The 19,191-nt window shown below is 36.5% G+C and overlaps 2 protein-coding genes across 2 annotated transcripts; both read left to right on the top strand.

Annotated features, from left to right (window-relative positions):
- The first annotated feature begins 771 nt into the window (after positions 1–771).
- On the top strand, positions 772–3,681 carry LOC108983232 (CRIB domain-containing protein RIC10-like). The gene is made up of 5 exons (XM_018954802.2): positions 772–1,197; positions 1,374–1,495; positions 1,757–1,854; positions 1,986–2,091; positions 3,209–3,681. The coding sequence occupies exons 2-5, from the start codon at positions 1,438–1,440 to the stop codon at positions 3,406–3,408; spliced, it is 462 nt and encodes a 153-aa protein (XP_018810347.1). The 5' UTR covers positions 772–1,197; positions 1,374–1,437; the 3' UTR covers positions 3,409–3,681.
- Positions 3,682–10,680: 6,999 nt separating this feature from the next.
- LOC108985113 lies at positions 10,681–11,256 on the top strand. The gene has a single exon (XM_018957277.1). The coding sequence runs from the start codon at positions 10,681–10,683 to the stop codon at positions 11,254–11,256; it is 576 nt and encodes a 191-aa protein (XP_018812822.1).
- Positions 11,257–19,191: the final 7,935 nt, after the last annotated feature.

The following is a 19,191-nucleotide window of genomic DNA, read 5'->3' as shown; positions in this document are numbered from 1 at the left end:
CTATTTCATTTCATCTTACTATCCAAATCAGCCTAAAATTTAAAAAGTAGTTTAAAAAGTTAGTACTTTTCAATAATTAGATGGATCAACGATGTGTTTAGTAAGTCAATAAATAGACTTAACCAACAGATTTATTCAATAGATAAATTTCATAATAATTAATATGATTTACATTTAATATTATCTATCTTACAAATATCATAGATCTCACTATTAAATTTAAAAGAGTCACAGGACAATTCAGCCCTCAAACTTGATATAAAATGGAATAGCTTTTTCACCTTCAAGAGCTGATGCTTAGAAAGTAGGAAATTAAGTAGATTTAATAATTCCAAATATTATTAAAGTACAAGTTTTAAGCTGAATAATCCATAGATGGCCCAATTGTCAGAACATAATTTTTCTACTGCATAATTTACAGACGAGACGAACTAAATTAGAGAAGTAAGGCTCCCTTTGTTTTTTATAATTCTCTCAATTCATTTTATTTAATTATTATAATTTTTTTAAAATTTTATATAAAATAAAATAAATTTTTTAAATTTTAAAAAATAATATTTTAAAAAATTAATTTTTAATTTTTAACTTTAATCTCCGAAATTAAATATTGAAAGCTCAAGCCCGCCGATCTCACCTGTTCAACAATAAAAAAACCATTCTATCTATTGGTTTTTTTTTGTTGTTGTTGTTGTTAAATGTCTTAATTCTTTCCAAAAAGAATATAAAATTATAATATTCTGTGGGTGGAGATCGGTAACCACTCAATTTATTACGCCCCACTCTGTTTCTTGTCCAATCTTTCAAAGCCTTACTTTCTCTTCCCCTTGGTTTCGGAGGCTTTCATGGTTATCCATCTTCTCTTCTCTTCCTTTTAGGCCCTTCGTTTCGTGTCAGTTCTCGTTATCTATTAGCATCCTTTCTTGTTTTTGTCTTTTCTTCTTCTTCTTCTTCTTTTTTATTTTTTTCTTTTCTTTCTTTCTATTTTTTGTTCGTGTGTTTCGGTCTTCACCGTCTGGCTCTTACGGGCCTATGAATGCACCAACCCTTCTTGTACCCAGGGGGAGTTTTTATACGTGCTGTTCATTCATCCACAGTAGTTGGCCGGAACGCTGTAATTGGCTGCAGGAAGTGGAGAACTTTCTTGGGTTTTTGAACCTGTCACTCTTTCGTTCGTGTAAGCGGAATAGTCTTATTGAGGTACCATGCATATTTTCTTGGTTCTTTTTTTTTTTTTTTTTTCTGGTTTGGTTAAATTTGTAAGTCATCTTATAATGAAAAATGGGTTAGAGTTCACATGAACTCAAAATCATTGATTTGCGATCAATGCATCGTAGCTGATTGATAGCAATCTAACTACGTCTACTTTCTGGCAGGCAAAAGAACCATCTCTAGACATTCCTTAAAGCGTCTGGCTGTTGCATTTTTCTTGCTTCCACCATGTCGCCCAAGATGAAAGGAATCTACAAAAGTTTCAAATTCATTTCCCAAATATTTGGTAATGCCTTTTTTCACACATACATATGTATTGTGTATGCATGCATGTGTGTTTCTCTGTTTTTACCTGTGAATATTTTGGTGGGTTTTTATTGTTCTTGGTTAAGAACTGGAAATGGTCTCGATGTAGTTGTGAAGGAGCTTGAGATGGAAATTGGGTATGTGTGTATGAATGTTTATGTATGTTTCTCTGTTTTTACCTGTGAATATTTTGATGGTTTTGAGTGTTTTGGGCTAAAAATTGGAAATGGTCTCGATGTAGTTGTGAAGGAGCGTGAGATTGAAATTGGGTACCCAACAGATGTTAAGCATGTGGCACACATAGGATTGGATGACCAATCTGGCAGTGCACCTAGTTGGGTACGTAGTCCACATCTTTTATTCCTTATTTTTGTCTTCCAGTTATAGCTTTATCGCTTACATGGTAAATGCCGAAAAGTGCGTTTGTATGCTTTCTCCACTAATTTGTTTTGTTCGGTGGGACTATGCAGATGAATGAATATAAAACAGCATCCGAGTTTTCAACGACATCGCTTGGAAGCCTTGGTGAATTTAGAGGTTCCAACTCTATGCCTCTTTCCACACGGTCTTCTCATGGTGTGTTTGAGCTCTTTTCGTACCTTACACTTCAATATATAGCTCATTTATGTTTGTGTAAGTATTTATAATATAGCACATGCTGCAGAGAGAGTGAAGAGATTGCTGGGAGCTTTTATGTCATTTCGAGTATTTCTTAGTGTATTTTAAGGTTTTCACTTTCAGATGTTCACTCTCCTCATATCATGTGCACTTGTACTAAATAGACAAGTCCAAGCAAGGTCTTTCCACGGGTTAACTAGTTGAAGAGGGACTATAGATCAACGTTTATTCCAGTTTATTGGAGCTTATGTTCCAAGATGTGCAAAACATTTTTTGAGATTCTTGCCTTCAGGAAACAATTTGGCTGTGCTGTCACGAGCGATTCAGCGAACACTTCATTATGCAGGAGAATCTAATAGCTCAAGGCCCAAAATAATACCAGTTTTTGGTGGTCCACCCTAGAGACTAAGTTTCTCATAAATTGATAGAGCTGATTAGAATTTTCTTTATGTGCTGCTGTTATCTGCTAAGAAGGTGGTGAGCTTTTCCAGAGGGTGTGCAAATTAAGGATGTGATTGAGATAGTTTGAAGAATTTACCGACACTAATAAATGAGATGTTTGGAATAATTATCAATTGGATTTAAAGATGTAGTTTTGCAGTAGCATATTTCAGTTTAATCAGGGGAGAGTTTTGTGAAAAACAAGCTTTTTGGTGTGAAAGGCATTTCAAGGAAAAAGCTTACAGGTGTGAAATACTTAAATGGTAGTTCATCTTTCTCTGTAAAATGGCTAAAAAGCTCGGAACGAGAATTGATCAAAGTGTTGGATGCTTATATTCAATGTCTCAATACATGAAATATAGTGCAAGGAAAATACTTTTTTGGATGCTTCTAGGTGAGTGTCAATTATTAGGAATATACTGTCAAGCTAAAACAGAGGAAGGGGAACAAAAGGTTTTAACCATGGTAGAAAATCAGGGATGTTAAGGTGATGAAATAAATCCATGTCTATATCATGCGTTATTTAAAAAATATATATTTGAATGAACAATGTGATTTTCTGTATTCTGGTGGTGTTGCCCATTCATTCTAGTTTATGTGGTGATTTAAATTATGTTTTGACCATGTATAACAGATTTTGAGCATTCCATGAGACACCGACCAGCATGCGACACGTTCAAAGACGTTCCACCCACTGAACTTCATAATGTTCAAAAGAAGCAGAAGCGAAAAAAGTCCAGATCAACTTCTTCTTCCAAGTCTTCTTTGTCTAGATCCTCACGACCAACAAAGTCGAAGTCTGATATGGATACATCATTAAACCTACAACTCTAGCAATGGAGCATGACCAATGGTGTTAGAATTAACACAGCAAGCCACTGCAGCTCCAACTCACAGTCCACACAGCAAGCCCTCTTAGTCATGCTCCAGCGCATTCCAGCAGCTTCTAGAATAAATATGATGTAATTCTGTTATGCACAGACTGTACAAATTGGTTAGGATTGTTATTCCCTTTATTCTTTTGTACTTACTATAAATAGGCAGTGCCATGCACTCTACAAAAAGCAATGCAACAGTACAAGCAGCGCATATTGTTTTCTGCAACAATATTGTTTTTATTCTCTGCATTCCATTACTCTGTTGCTGCACTAAAGTTACCAAAACCAACATGGTATCAAGAGCCTACTGAAATCTCGTCATCTTCCCCATTTTTTTTTCTCTCCTTACTCCCTTTCTCTGTTTTTCGATGACTACTGAAAATACCACCAAAATCAACTGCAATCCAAAAGATCCCTCTAGTCCCTATTTTCTTAACCACAATGATGGTCCAGCAACATTACTCACTAATCATCCCCTCACTGTTGAAAACTATCATTCTTGGGCATGCACTGTGCGTCGTTCCCTAAGAATCAAGAAGAAACTAGGGTTCATTGATGGTACTTTTCTTAAACCTTCCTCCACGGATGCCTTGTCAGAACCATGGCTTGAATGCAATGACATGGTTATCACTTGGCTCCAAAATGCAATGTCCCTTGAAATCAAAAACAGTGTTGTTTATGTTGATACTGCCTATGATTTATGGCTTGAACTTGAGCAACGTTTTGCCCAACATAATGGGCCACGCATTTATGAATTAAAACAATCCATTCACAATCTCACTCAAAGTGATGATTCGGTCAGTCTTTACTTCTCCAAATTGAAAGGTTTGTTTGATGAACTTCTTAATTTTGAGTCTATTACATCATGCTCATGTGGTGCCTTGAAACCTATCCTTGAGAATCAACAGCGTGATTGGATGATGAAATTTCTCATGGGACTCCATGACTCATTTGGGAACATCAAAGCTCAAATTATCCTACTCAAACCCACCCCATCATTAGCTGAAGTTTATGCTCTTGTTCAACAGGAAGAGAAACGTAAGCAGATCTCTAACCCTCCCAATCTCCATGACACTTTGGCCTTAGCTACCAAAACTCAGTATTCATCCAACCGATATACTCCCAAACCTTTTAACTCTCAACGTCGGGAGAAATTATATTGCATTTTTTGCAAAGTTTCAGGTCATTCTCTGGAAAAGTGTTTTAAAGCCAATCCAAACCTTGAGAAACCAACCTGTACACACTGTCATCTCGTTGGTCACACTGCAGAGAGATGTTACAAATTGAATGGCTACCCCCCTGGCCATAAACTTGCCCCTCGATCCAAAGGGTCTGATCTCTCTATCAACCAAACTAGTCTCTCATCCCAAGAACAGATCAATGAGAAGTCTCAAACAAGTTTAACTAAGGAACAATATCAGCATCTTATTGCCTTGCTCCAGTCACAAGCTACACAACCAGCAGCAAATCAGGTTCAATCTGTCGATCCATCTCCAGCCTGCCCTTCTCCTTCAAGCATGTCTGGTATATCTTCCTGCTTCTTAGCTTCTAATACAAAATCTTCATCTTACATTCCTTGGATAATTGATACCGGTGCAACAGATCACATGATCTGCTGCACCTCCTTTTATACTTCCTCACCCACAATAGTTGATTTTCAAGTCAGTTTTCCAAATGGTAATTATACCAAGGTTACTCACAAAGGCATTGTTAACATTAATTCTGTTTTCACTCTCAAGGATGTTTTATGCATTCCATCCTTTAAATACAATCTCATCTCAGCAAAAAAATTAGCTCAGGACATCAATTCTTGCCTTGTTTTCTTTGCTAATGAGTGTTATGTGCAGGACCTTTCTTCTTGGAGCACGATTGGGAAGGGTGAGGTTATCAATGGTCTTTATCACCTTCGGATGGCAGGAGTGTCTCCCACAGCCCTATCATCCATCCTATCCAATTTACCTTTCAAAAATCAACCTGTTTCTGCTGCTATTACATCTCAACAACATCTTCACAATTTATGGCATTGTAGAATGGGACACTTATCTGATTCTCGTCTATCTTTATTAAACAAAGATTTACATCTTCTTTCTTCTAAGAATTCCATTGTTCCATGCTCTACATGTCATTTATCAAAACATCACAGATTACCTTTTTCTTTAAGTAACAACCGTGCCTCCAAGCCATTTGATCTCATCCATTGTGACATTTGGGGACCTTGTTCCCAACTAGCAAATGATGGCTCAAAATATTTTTTAACAATCATTGATGACTTTACTAGATCCACTTGGGTCTATTTAATGAAAAACAAATCACAAACTCGACCTCTACTTCAATCCTTTTGTTCATTAATTGAAACACAATTTCAAACTAAACTTAAGGCCCTTCGTTCTGATAATGGAAGTGAATTTTCAATGACTGATTTTTTTATGCAAAAAGGAATTGTTCACCAAACAATTTGTGTTGAAAGTCCCCAACAAAATGGAGTTGTAGAACGTAAGCACCAACACATTTTGAATGTTGCTCGTGCCTTGAAATTCCAATCTGGTGTTCCTTTATCTTTTTGGAATGATTGTATTTTAACTGCCACTTATCTCATTAATAGAACACCATCACCTAATTTACAAAACAACAGTCCATACCAACTGCTTTTCAAAACCAAACCAGCCTACCAACACTTGAGAACTTTCGGTTGTCTTTGCTATGCATCCACTCTAAAACACAACAGACATAAATTTGATTCTCGAGCAAGAAAATGCATCATGCTTGGATATCCTTTTGGCATCAAAGGATACAAGTTATTCGATTTACTCAATCAATCCATTTTGTATTCCAGAGATGTCATTTTTTATGAAAACATCTTTCCCTATAAAACTACATCTCACACTTCACAATCCTTTCCCACATCTCAGTTTTTACCTCCCAATTCAGATACCACCACACATTTTCCATACTCAGATCTTCCCTCAGCACATTCCTCAACACAATCCTTAGATCCTACACCAGCATTCACTGCAGCTCAACCACTAGCACATATCGACCATACTCCAGAACCAACTTCACCTCCCCTATCATCACATCTCGACCCTACACCAGAACCAACTCCACCACAATTACCATCACCCCTCGATTCTTCAACAGCAAATATTCCACCACAGCAAGCCACTGCTTCATTTCTTGCTCATATCCTCACAGAACCTGATTTACCAAATCTCACCTCTCCCATAAACCATTCTGACCTCATTAACCAAAATACACCTTCTCACTCTTCTCACCTACCCAAAACCAATACTCCTTCCCGTAAATCCAAAAGACAAAAAAAACCTCCTGCTTACCTCCAAGACTATTCTTGTCAACAAGTCATTGCACCCACTACTTCCCTCTCAAGCTCAAGGATCAAAGGTAACTCACTAACACCTCTTCTATATCCATTACATTCTGTCCTATCTCATGCTAAGTTATCTCCTAAACATGCTGTTTTTGCCATTTCCATACTCCATCACATTGAACCTTCTACTTATGTACAAGCTGTCAAAAGCTTAGATTGGCGTATTGCAATGGATAATGAAATTTCTGCCTTAGAATTAAACAAAACTTGGGATGTCATTGATTTGCCTATTGGAAAAAAGACCATTGGTTCAAAATGGGTTTACAAAATCAAATACAATTCGGATGGCAAGATTGAAAGGCACAAAGCCCGCTTAGTTGCCAAGGGTTACACTCAAGAGGAGGGTCTCGATTACCATGAAACTTTTTCACCCGTAGCAAAACTTGTTACAATCAAAACTTTACTTGCCGTGGCTGCCATTAAAGGTTGGAAACTCCATCAATTCGATGTTCATAATGCATTTTTACATGGAGAATTGGAGGAAGAAGTCTACATGAAAATACCCCCTGGATATTCAGTTCAAGAAAAAAATAAGGTTTGCAAATTAAACAAAAGCTTGTATGGACTCAAACAAGCCTCTCGGCAATGGTATGCAAAATTCTCTTCCTCTTTATTACAATTTGGATTTACTCAATCAAGAGCTGATTACAGTCTGTTTACTAAAAGAAGTGGTTCATCTTTCCTAGCTCTACTTGTTTATGTTGATGACATTGTTGTAGCTTCCAATGATCCTCACGGTATTTCAGCTCTCAAGGCCTTTTTAGAGTCAAAATTCAAAATTAAAGACCTTGGTACACTCAAATACTTTCTTGGTATGGAGGTGGCTCGCAACTCAACTGGCATTCAATTATGCCAAAGGAAGTATTGCCTTGACATACTTGCTGATGCTGGTTTAACAGCTTGCAAACCTAGCTCAATTCCCATGGACCCGAAACTCAAACTCACCAAGGATGAAGGCCAATTGCTACATGACCCCTCAGAATTTAGAAGACTCATTGGGAGACTTCTCTATTTAACAATCACACGGCCTGATTTATCCTTCTCTGTTAACTTACTCAGTCAATACATGAGTACCCCTCGGATTCCACACCTTCAAGCAGCATACAAGGTGCTGCACTATCTCAAAAAATCTCCTGGACAAGGGTTGTTGTTCCCTGCTTCATCTTCTTGTCAATTAATCTCTTATTGTGACTCCGATTGGGCATCATGTCCAGATACAAGAAGATCCACCACTGGTTATTGTGTCTTCCTTGGGCAGTCCCTTATTTCATGGAAATGCAAAAAGCAAACCACCATTTCTCGGAGTTCAGCAGAGGCAGAGTACCGCTCCATGGCTGCCACTTCTTGTGAACTTGTTTGGTTAAAATATTTACTTGTTGATCTCATGGTGTCACACCCTCAACCAGCCGTGCTTCACTGTGACAGCAGATCTGCTCTCCACATTGCCTCCAACCCAGTTTTTCACGAAAGAACCAAGCATATAGAATTAGACTGTCATCTAATTCGGGATAAAATTCATGAGGGCCTCATCTCAACTGCATACACACCCTCTTCTTGCCAGTTAGCCGACATCCTCACAAAAGCACTCTATTCTCCAACATTCTATTCATTATTGCGCAAGATGGGAGTTATTGACATACACTCTCCATCTTGTGGGGGGCTGTTAGAATTAACACAGCAAGCCACTGCAGCTCCAACTCACAGTCCACACAGCAAGCCCTCTTAGTCATGCTCCAGCGCATTCCAGCAGCTTCTAGAATAAATATGATGTAATTCTGTTATGCACAGACTGTACAAATTGGTTAGGATTGTTATTCCCTTTATTCTTTTGTACTTACTATAAATAGGCAGTGCCATGCACTCTACAAAAAGCAATGCAACAGTACAAGCAGCGCATATTGTTTTCTGCAACAATATTGTTTTTATTCTCTGCATTCCATTACTCTGTTGCTGCACTAAAGTTACCAAAACCAACAAATACATCATTAAACCTACAACTCTAGCAATGGTGTAATATTATAAAAAAAAATATGTCCATGTCCTCATCAGACTTTGTGGAATTCCCTTCTCTTCTAGCTCGGGTTTTTGACAACGTCATCAAGAAGGACAGCATAGGAGGTTGAAAAATCTCATGTAAATTGGAAAAAAATAAATCATGTTTTTCCCGAAATGTGGAAATTAAATAGGTGGTGGCAAGAAAGAACGATGATCAATGTTCAAAGGGTTACAGTTGAAGATGAAAGCTTTTGCCCTTGTAAGGAATAAGCATCACAGAGAGTTGAATTCCTTCAGTTCTGCTGCTGCTGCTGCTGCAAGTTTGGCTAATTTAGATATAGATCTTGAAACAGAATTCAAGGAAATGCAGAGAATTCTAGGGGATGCTGTTTTTCTAGTTCTGGAACAGACCTTGATTTAGGATGCTTGGTGTTAACTAGGAAATTCTTTTGTAACTGATTCTTTCGGAAGATAGAATGTGCAATTCACAAGTTGAGAATTATTATTATTATTTGCATGCTCTTGCTCAGATGAAATAGAATGTGCAATTCACAAGTTGAACCCGATCCTTGGGCCCAATTAAAATAGCCCATGATACTTCAAATGAGAGAGCTCGGCGTTTAGTAAAATGGGCCGTTAATGGACTTCGCTGTGTTGGATTTGGTGGCAGCCTCAAGGTCGAGAGCCCAGTACACGTGCTATGTTTACAAAGCAACTGGCTCAGAGCCTCAGTCCGTACCCTTTAAGAGTTTTGTTACATAAAATAATTTTAAAAAAAATTAAAATATGAATACTTTTTAGCATAACTGATGTGGAATCGTGGATGGCTTTCATACAGAGATGTGTTTGGTGTGTAAAAAGGAATGCTAGTTGTTTTCTTTGCTTAATTATATAAGCATTGATTTTATGTTTTTATTCTAGATTTACGTACTTTCTTGAACCTTAGTTAAAAGTGGCACATTTTTGGATTTTTTGGAGCAAAATTTAATAGCTAGTCTCTTTACAGTCTCCATTTGAGGACTGTTCATATAAGTCCATACAGTTATATTTTAAAAAATTTTAAAATTACAATAATATCATTTTTAATTTTTTTTCATTTTACCTTCATTTATCAATGAATATGTAAGCGAAATCTCTCACTCAAAATTACAAATAAAATTTCTCATAATTTAAACCCTAGATAGTCCAATGCCCAGTGTCAACGGGCCACGTAGATCATTCGGATGGGTTAACTCATGTAGTGATATGATCTATATATATATCGACCATTGATCCAGCTTCAACAATCATTATGATATGGAAAGGCCAATGCATCAAGTCGGCAGGCCATGTGGCATTTATCTAGCTAGCTAATTGCCGTGATGGATGATCATGACTGCATGCTTGCTTAAAGCAGGCGATCGAATAGCCATCCAGACACAAAGGTGACAAGGCTAACCTAATGCCAATTTTCACAAACACATATCTGCGAAAACAAGGATGACAACAATGACATGAAATGACCAACTGTCTAATTCTCTGCTAAATTAATATAATATAATCTTTACGTGATCTCCCTTGCTTTCACCTCCAATGCACACGAAAAACGACAACAAACGTCAGATCTTGATCCTCGTTTACTATATTCACAACCGGCCGGCCACATTCTCAAAACAAAAAATTAACGCCTCGTAACAATCCCCTTGCATGTAAAATTGTAATGTTCACCTTGTAAAATTATCGCCTCGTAACAACCCTTTGATCAGTCGTCGTCGGACTGCTCCGTCTTAATCATTCTATCTTAAACAACTGATCTCTAAATCTCTCTCTATATATATTTTCTACAACCCATTAATTGAAGAAGAAATCATGGGGAGTGGAAGAAATTCTTACAGAACCCTGAAAATTTGCTGTGGTGTCACCACCATTTTCCTCATCACTGTCTTAGTGGTGGCAGTTGTCTTGTTCTTCACCGTTTTAAAGCCTAAAAACCCCAAAATAATAGCTCAGCCTGTTGGCCTGGAAAACTTTAAACTACAAGTACTGCCAGTTTTCGGGCTAAACCTCACATTAGGGATATTGGTCACGGTTGATAATCGTAACTATGGAAGCTTCAAGCACGAGGCAAGCACTGCTTATGTGAGTTATCGTGGGAATGTCGTGGCTGAAACTCCGATAGAAGAGGACACAATTCCTGCTCGTCGGAAACACAATATAAGCACATCCGTGGAAATCACAGCAGATAAGTTATTAACAAATCTTGATTTTTGGTCTGACTTTGCTATTGGGATCCTGAATTTTACTTCGGCAACTACCCTGCATGGGAAGGCCAGCCTATTGAAGCTGTTCAAGACGAAAGTTACCAGTTATACCACCTGTGACATCTCTATCTTCATTCAAACCAAGAGAGCTGATTCTGTTTGCAAATCGAGGGTCAAGCTATAAAGTTTCGTATATTGGACCCGGCTTGTTTGAGTAGTATTCTAATAAAAATATGCATGAAATCTGTAATCCAATTTCTCATGATTTGTTGAATTTTGAACGTTATTTGTTTAATTACTACAAATTATTAAAATAAGATTCATTAATCTGCAGAAAAGTTACATCCCTGCAGATAAATATTAATTGGCCTATTAATATATATTCAATCGTACTCGTAGTTCAGAAAAAGATTCAATCATGTTTATCTATCTTGCATGCCTTTTTCTTTTAATGCTGCCATGCATGCATGATCTGCATGTATTTTCCTGGTGGATATTGGTTTATCGTGCATCTGCGATGACAAGACTCCGAGACTCCTTTCTTATCTTGTAACATCTTTAAGAGCAAGCAAGAAACCCATGCACAAAATTGCGATACAAATTAGAGAAAGCTAGTACGGCCTCAACCGATGCCCTTGTAACTAGGCCCATGATATATGGCAATTAAATCCTACGTGAAAGCACGTACGGGCCATGCACAGGGATTCTAGCTGGGGAAGCAAAGGGTGCATGAATGTATAAGACGGATCGATCGCTAGCTGTTATACTGAAATATCTGCAAATTCTTTCCCCAGTCCAAACAACACGTACAAGCTGCTAGGGCTGATCAAAGTCTGTCATTTATTTATGAAGACCGTGGCGCGAGATAAAAATATTGTTGATCATCAACTACCATATTAATTATTATAGAAGCTGTAACAATATTCGGGGCATCATATCAACGGTCATCCCTGCACATGATGACCAGTGCACAGTGATGCAGATAGCTTTATTTATAGAATTGCAAAGTGTTTTCCTGTTCGCTGTGACGGGGTGGTTTGGCAATCTAAGAGCGTTCTCACCACATCTCCTATTTCACAGTTATTCCTAAATTATAGAGAATTATTTAGGAAAAAGCTGAAAAACCGTCTCTCATTCCATTCCCTATTTTAAGATTTTAATTTAGGAGATAAACAATAGTTTTCTAAATATAAAAAATTACTATTCATCCCCTAAATCATCATTTATCAATATTTTATTATAATAAATAAAATAAATCATTCTTCCAATCATCTACACTTTCTCTCGTACTCATATGTATCATAGTTTTAAATAATAATTTTAAAAATAATTTAAATAATTACAAAAATATAAAAAAATTAATTTTAAAAATATTATCATACCCATAAAAAATAATTTAAAATTTTGTTTAAAATATAAACTACAGTAATAGTTCAAAACATAAGAAAAAATATTAAGTAGTTAAGTTTGTAAATGAAGATCACACAAAAAATTAATAAAGAAATAATAGAAAAATATTATTTTAGTAGAAAAGAGAAATGATAAGGAATGAGATGTAGAAGGTTTTTAAAAAATAAGTAAAATGTATGATAAAATTATAGGGATCAATTGTCATTTTTAGCTAAAATTTAGAAAAAAAAAAATTCGAAAACCGGATGAAAATGCTCTAATAATGTCACACATGCAGAGTTGACGAGGGTGGCCTTGGCCTCCAAGGTTCCGAAGGAAAAGTTTTACTTGTGTGCTTAAGTTGCATGCATGTCTTCTTATATACTTTTGATAATTTTGTTCGAATAAATTTATAATTAATACAGTACACAAGTCTCTTGTAAAAAATTTAGGAGTATATATAATTGTTAATAATTTTTTCAGTACGCTCTTGTTGTCATCATTACATTAGCTCTTGGTGTCGAGTAAATGTTTTTCCTATTGTGTTTAATTTGAAAAAATTATAAATTTAATATTATATTATTTCTCCTTTAGAATTTATAATTAACTGAATAAAATATATTTAATAAAAAAACCGACGTTAATTGGCCTGTAACTAGCTACACAATATGTAATTCATAAGGTACTTAAAACCGTTTAATATAGTTTGTTGTTAAATATTATTCACTAGAAAACCTAAAACTTAGTTTAATTATCCTTCGCATATAATGTGATAGCTAGTACCCCCGGCCATTTTAATAAAGTTATATAGTAGTAGTGTTTGAAACCCATATTGAAAAGGGTAGGGGGTGTGACTTTGTCTAATTAGCCACATGGCCTATATTTCAAAATGATTAGTTAATGATACAATTAGAATCCATTAGAATATTATAAAGAGAAAAACTTCTCATTCTCAAGTAATGTAGGATTTCATACACCACCTACAATTATTAAAATGGGGTATCACAATCGCCCCCTTATATTCCTAACGTCCTCGTCGGGCCAGTCGGTTTTACATAAGTAGCACAACTCAAGTTCTACATTTATGGTTGAAATAAGCTCTGATACTATTTGTAACGCCCCAATAGAATAGAATATCCAAATCACATAGCGTATACACAAAAAGCACTAGTTAATGTCGACACATTTGGAGTCTCATTAGAACATTATAAATTAGAATAAGAACTTCTCCTTCTTAAATAATATAGAATCTCTTATACCAACTACCCTTCAATTATTTGACTCTCACTGCTACAGGCCTATATATTAAATATTTTTTTTTTTAAAGAAAGCGCATGAATCAGACTTGTAAACTCTAAAATTATAAATATCATTTCTCATATTTTGAATGATTGTATGTGAGGTTCCTACCATTCTTCCTTTTTCTTTTTTTTCTTTTTTTATATATATTTAAGTTGAATAATATCCACTAAATTAACTTTTCCCAATATAACTTTATATATATACACTACAACAAATTTCATTTTTAGAGATGAAATTTATTAGGGACGAATTTAATTTCGTCCTTAAAAGTACATATTTGGGATGAAATTTCATCTCAAAACATGGATGCGATTCTCAAGGTGTTCGAACGAATAGATATTCATTCGAAATAGATCTTCTATGACAAAATATATCGTCCCAAAAATAGAAATACATTCAAATGGATAAAACTTTGTTCAAACAGAGAGTTAACGTCTATTCGACCGGTTTAGTCTCTATTCGAATAATAATCTTGGCGGGAAAGTACATATAATTTTGCCAGGGGAAATTAAAAACCGTTTGAACTGGAATTTTATGTTCGAACAGGCTTTTTTGGTGGGGAAATCTGGCAGGATGGTTGCAAGACATTCGAACTCAAAGAATTTTGGTTTGAACTAATTCGAACACCAAATCATTCAAACGACTTGTTTGATGGGAAATTATAAACAAATTGGAGGGGACTTGATTCAATACTATTCAAACGGAAGTGTTCTTTCCAAACGGTATGAACTTAGTTCGAACCCAAAATAAACGTTCAAGCGAGATTGTTTAATTATAATAATTTATTGAAAGGAATCCAAAATACCTTAAAATAAATATTTTTTTTAATTTATTAGTTATCATTTTCAAAATATAAAAAATATGGATATATTATATAGTATTATTTATAGTGAATTAAAATATTTAATATTCATAAATTAATTTTATGTAATTAATTTAAAAATATTTTAATGAGTTCTTTTATGTTAAATAATATTTTTAGTTAAATAAATATTACACTAGTAAAATAAGAAAAAAAACATTTTTGACAATAAACAAGCTATAAAGCAACAAAAATAAAAATCATATACTAATTACAACCCAAAAATATAATGTTCGATACATCATAAAAAAATAAAATAAAAACTAAAACTATCTATCTGGTAAGTAGCTCAAAATCCTCCTGTAAGGAAGATATGCGTCCCTTCATCTCTTGAAGCTTCTCCATGATGGGCTCAACGATCTCTTTTATCAAAATTCGGCGATGCTCCTTGAGCAGAGATCGTACCTCATCCAAAGTAGCTCCAACAGGCTGTCTTTAAACACCAACAAGAGTAGAAGTTGGATCACTCGCCGTGCCACTATCTTGTGCTAGTGGAATATTAGCTCGAGTTTCTGCAACTGACCCTCGCTCCTACTGAATGTCATCTTGTTTAGAGGCCCGATATGTGGCTGCCTCCTCTCAGTCATTTGCACATTAACCCCAATCGAACTAGAAGGTTAGAGATCATTAGTGTAAATAGTAAATTACCTCCACTAGAATAGCGTGACTCAGATCGAGTTTGAAGGAAGAAATATAATGGCAGATCAACAGTTCTCCTAGAGCTATTCGTAACACAAATCTTGCTCGCTCGATGTCAAAATTTGTCTTGTGTTTCCTTGGATCGATGTTAATGGAAACAATTAAATTTAGCATTCTAAAAAAAATGTTGTACAATCTACCTGCCTAATGACCTTGTTGTCATCATATGGAGGAGCCAAAGCGTCCAACATCATCTGACAAACCTCATCTTCTGTGAGACTGTCATCTACTGGAGCATCGTCCTTACTATCACCCTTACCATATGTCCCAGCATCCGGCACAAGCTGTGCAGGGTATGCTCCAATCACGCGTGAGATACCACTAAAATCAGAAATAACGGAGGGTGAGATAGTAATACTCATTTCCCGAACGGTAAAGGTGAAGGTATCCACATCAGCCTCCATCTCACCCATGGTATGTTAGAACTCACCAACCATGTCCGAATAGGCAAAACCCGTCTACTGACAAATCGGTGCCCATCCCCGATCGATGATGATGGAGTATATGCTCTGTCCATCCCACACAATATCGCGAAAGTCATCTAAAATGATCTCCCACTCGACCGATATCGGTCTCCGCGGCTGAGCACTATCTTCTCTGCTAGGTTGGATGGCTGCTCTCCCACGTTTTCTTCCAGTAGTTGCCATTAGTTCATTGTTGGTCATAAAACCACAACGAATATAAATAAAATACTAATAAAATTGTAATTATATTATATTAAATAAACAACCTGTGGAACATAATTACAATCTGAAAGCTAACCACTAAGTTCAAACTAAACACACATATGTTCAAACGGTATAGAGTCTCATTCGAACAGAAAAATTATATGTTCTATTTTGGCCTAACAGCACTATATCTTGACTGTTTGGGCAAAAGGACATCTAAGTTTGAACAAAAATTATATCCGTTTGAACTATTCTTAATGTAAATCATAAGCGTTTGAATGGATACTATCATATTCGAACACTACAATGGTTGTTTGGCAATTAAGCGTTCCAACGACCTTGACGCCGTTTGAATGAAAACTTGACAAATAACCATGGCTAAGTCAACTCAGCGCCGAACGTGAAAACTACAAAAATTTTGAGAATCCTTCACTTAAATCATAGAAATGATTAAGAAGTGAGCTCCATCATTTCTACCGATTATTTGCCACATGCGACAGCCGAAAAACACCAAAATGGGGTCAGATTGATTCAAAATCTGACCCCCTTCACAAATCTCAAACATGTTTGTTCTAAAAATTTACTTAGCAGTAAGGGATTAAGGGCATACCTTTTAGAAGATAGGGCTTTAAACGGTGGAGTTGAAGGTGAGCAACGGATTGGAAGTGAGGAGTTTTTGGGTTCGAATTGGGTTAAAGTGATGAGTTTCAGATGTTCGATATTCGAACTTGGTATTTGTATGGAGCAGTTTTGTTGGAACTGAAAATGGAGAGTTCAAACAGATGTCGTATGCATTACCTATGTTCAAATAGACAAGAAGTGGAGCATGCGATGATTTTTCGTCTAGTCGACAATGAGGTTGATACAAGGAAGCGGGAAGCTGTCCTTCAAACAAGCTCTGTTGACGTCAGTGAAGTCGACGTACATTCTCCATTTGCCGCTCAGCTTCTTCACTAGCTCTACATTAGACAACCACTCCGGGTAGTAAGCTTCTTGGATGAACCCCGCTCTTAGCAGTTGGTCTACCTCCTCGACTATGGCGGCATTCTTTTCCGCACTGCCGCTGCGGAAATTCTATCGTACCCCTTTGACTTTTGGATCGACACTCAAGTTGTGATATATGATTTCAGGCACTATCCCAGGTATGTCCCCATGGTTCCATGCGAACACATCCAGATGTTTAGTGAGGAGTCGCTGCTTGGTGTCTCAAGCTTTGGACATCAATTTGCTGCTAATTGTCACCGTAGCTTCTGGTCGATTTAAGTGGAGGGTAACAAGCTCCACTGGCCGAATTGGCTTGGCCTTCCAGAGCTTCTGCTCGTGTTGAACTTCGCTTATAACCTCCGTGCTATCGGGGGCTGGAGGTAGAGCACTGGTATCCCTTGCTATGTGTCGTGCTTTATCTGCGTATGCATGGTCTTCTCCCATTAAGACCTTTCCATTCTTGCTTGCTTGGTTCTCTGCCTGGTCTATTTCCATGTCTCGTATAGCTTCAGCAAATCTCTGAGTTGCAGCTTGTCTCAAACTTCACTTATAACCTTCACGCGATCGAGGGCTGGAGGCTGAGCGCTGGTACCCCCTGCTGTGTGCCGTGCTTCATCTACATATGCATGGTCTTCTCCCATCGCGACCTTTCCATTCCTGCTGCATGCTTGGTTCTCTACTTGGTCTATTTTCATGTCTCGTATAGCTTCAGCAAATCTCTGAGTTGCCTAGAACAGGTTGTCTCGGGTGCACGAAAGACACGCAAGATTTATTATGATCCCACAGACAGCGCCACTATTAACGTCATGTTTTGCACACCATTGGGCTAAGCTCCGACAACTCAAGTTTTTGATAATGGGCCTGAGTTGTCGAAACTTAGCCCAACAATATGCGAAACACGATGTTAATAATATATATATATATGTTATACTATATATAATATAGTATATATTAGTATATATATATATATATATTGTGGAATATATTAATTGTTCCAAGGTGAAGACTTGTTTAATGGACTATGTAGTATAGTGTTAGTATATACACTAAGTATGGTATAGTATGAATATTATATAGTATTTATATATATATAGTATATATATAGTAGAAATATAGTATATAAACATATATATAGTATATAAGTATAGTATAATATATTTGTTCGAAGAGATAGGGTACTTGTTTGAACGGAGCAATATGTTGTTCGAACAGTTAGTGCATTGCGTTAGACTTTGTTCGAACGAAATTTTCTCGTAGAATGTGTTTATAGGGAAACTTGGGGCCAAATCCATGGAATATACATCCATTCGAATGGATATGTGACATACGGAATCGATAGTGAATTTCTTATTTGTCTTCATTAAAGGAATATATCGAGGAATATTCTGGTTTATTTGTTCGAACGGTTACAAGCTAAATTAGAACCCTTCTAATATAGGTGCCAGTGTCAAATTTTTGTGTTCGAACAGGTAATTACCCGTTCGAACGTTACATTACAAACTTGAAAACCTATACAGTCAGTCATATTTCACGCGGATTGCATTTTATTTCCTTCATTTGGCCGTTGAGATACTGCACACATAGAGAGGGCAGTGACCACCTTGAGAGGAGAGATTCTAGAGAGAGAGGAGAGGTTCAAAAGAGAGAGGAATTGTTTTGTAGTTGAGATAAGGATTGTTTTTTGTGCATTTTTTTTTTAAACGTATATAGATGTTGTTGAGAGATAGACTTGGTCGAGACTATCAAGAGTATGCACAGGGGTGAAGTTTTTTATAGAATTTGCTTGCAGAAGTGTTGACAGTCGAGGATTTATAAGATGTCCGTGCAAGAAGTGCAAAAACCTTCTTTCTTATAACTTGGTGGTAATGGATGAGCATTTATATGTAAATGTTATTGATCTTAAATGTTTACCTTAAGTCTTACATGACGAACTATTTCCTAAAAGAGTTAGATTTAACAATCAATCCAATCAAATAGAGGAAGGTAACGACGTCAACATAGATGACGTAAATGTGAATGTTTCTGATGATAGTGATGATAATGGATAGGATATGACAGAGATATTAGGCGATCTTGGTGCAAGAGTGTTTGGGGTGAGGGATGGAGAATGAATATCTACACAATCATTTGAGGGAAATGGAAACTTTGGAAGACAGTGGGAGGATGCAAAATGAGAACTGTATGAGGGGTACACCTGTCATATCAAGTTGTCTTT

This window comes from Juglans regia, chromosome 4, assembly GCF_001411555.2.
Source record: "Juglans regia cultivar Chandler chromosome 4, Walnut 2.0, whole genome shotgun sequence".
Lineage (NCBI taxonomy): Eukaryota > Viridiplantae > Streptophyta > Magnoliopsida > Fagales > Juglandaceae > Juglans > Juglans regia.
This window is presented reverse-complemented; position numbering and strand designations above follow the sequence as displayed.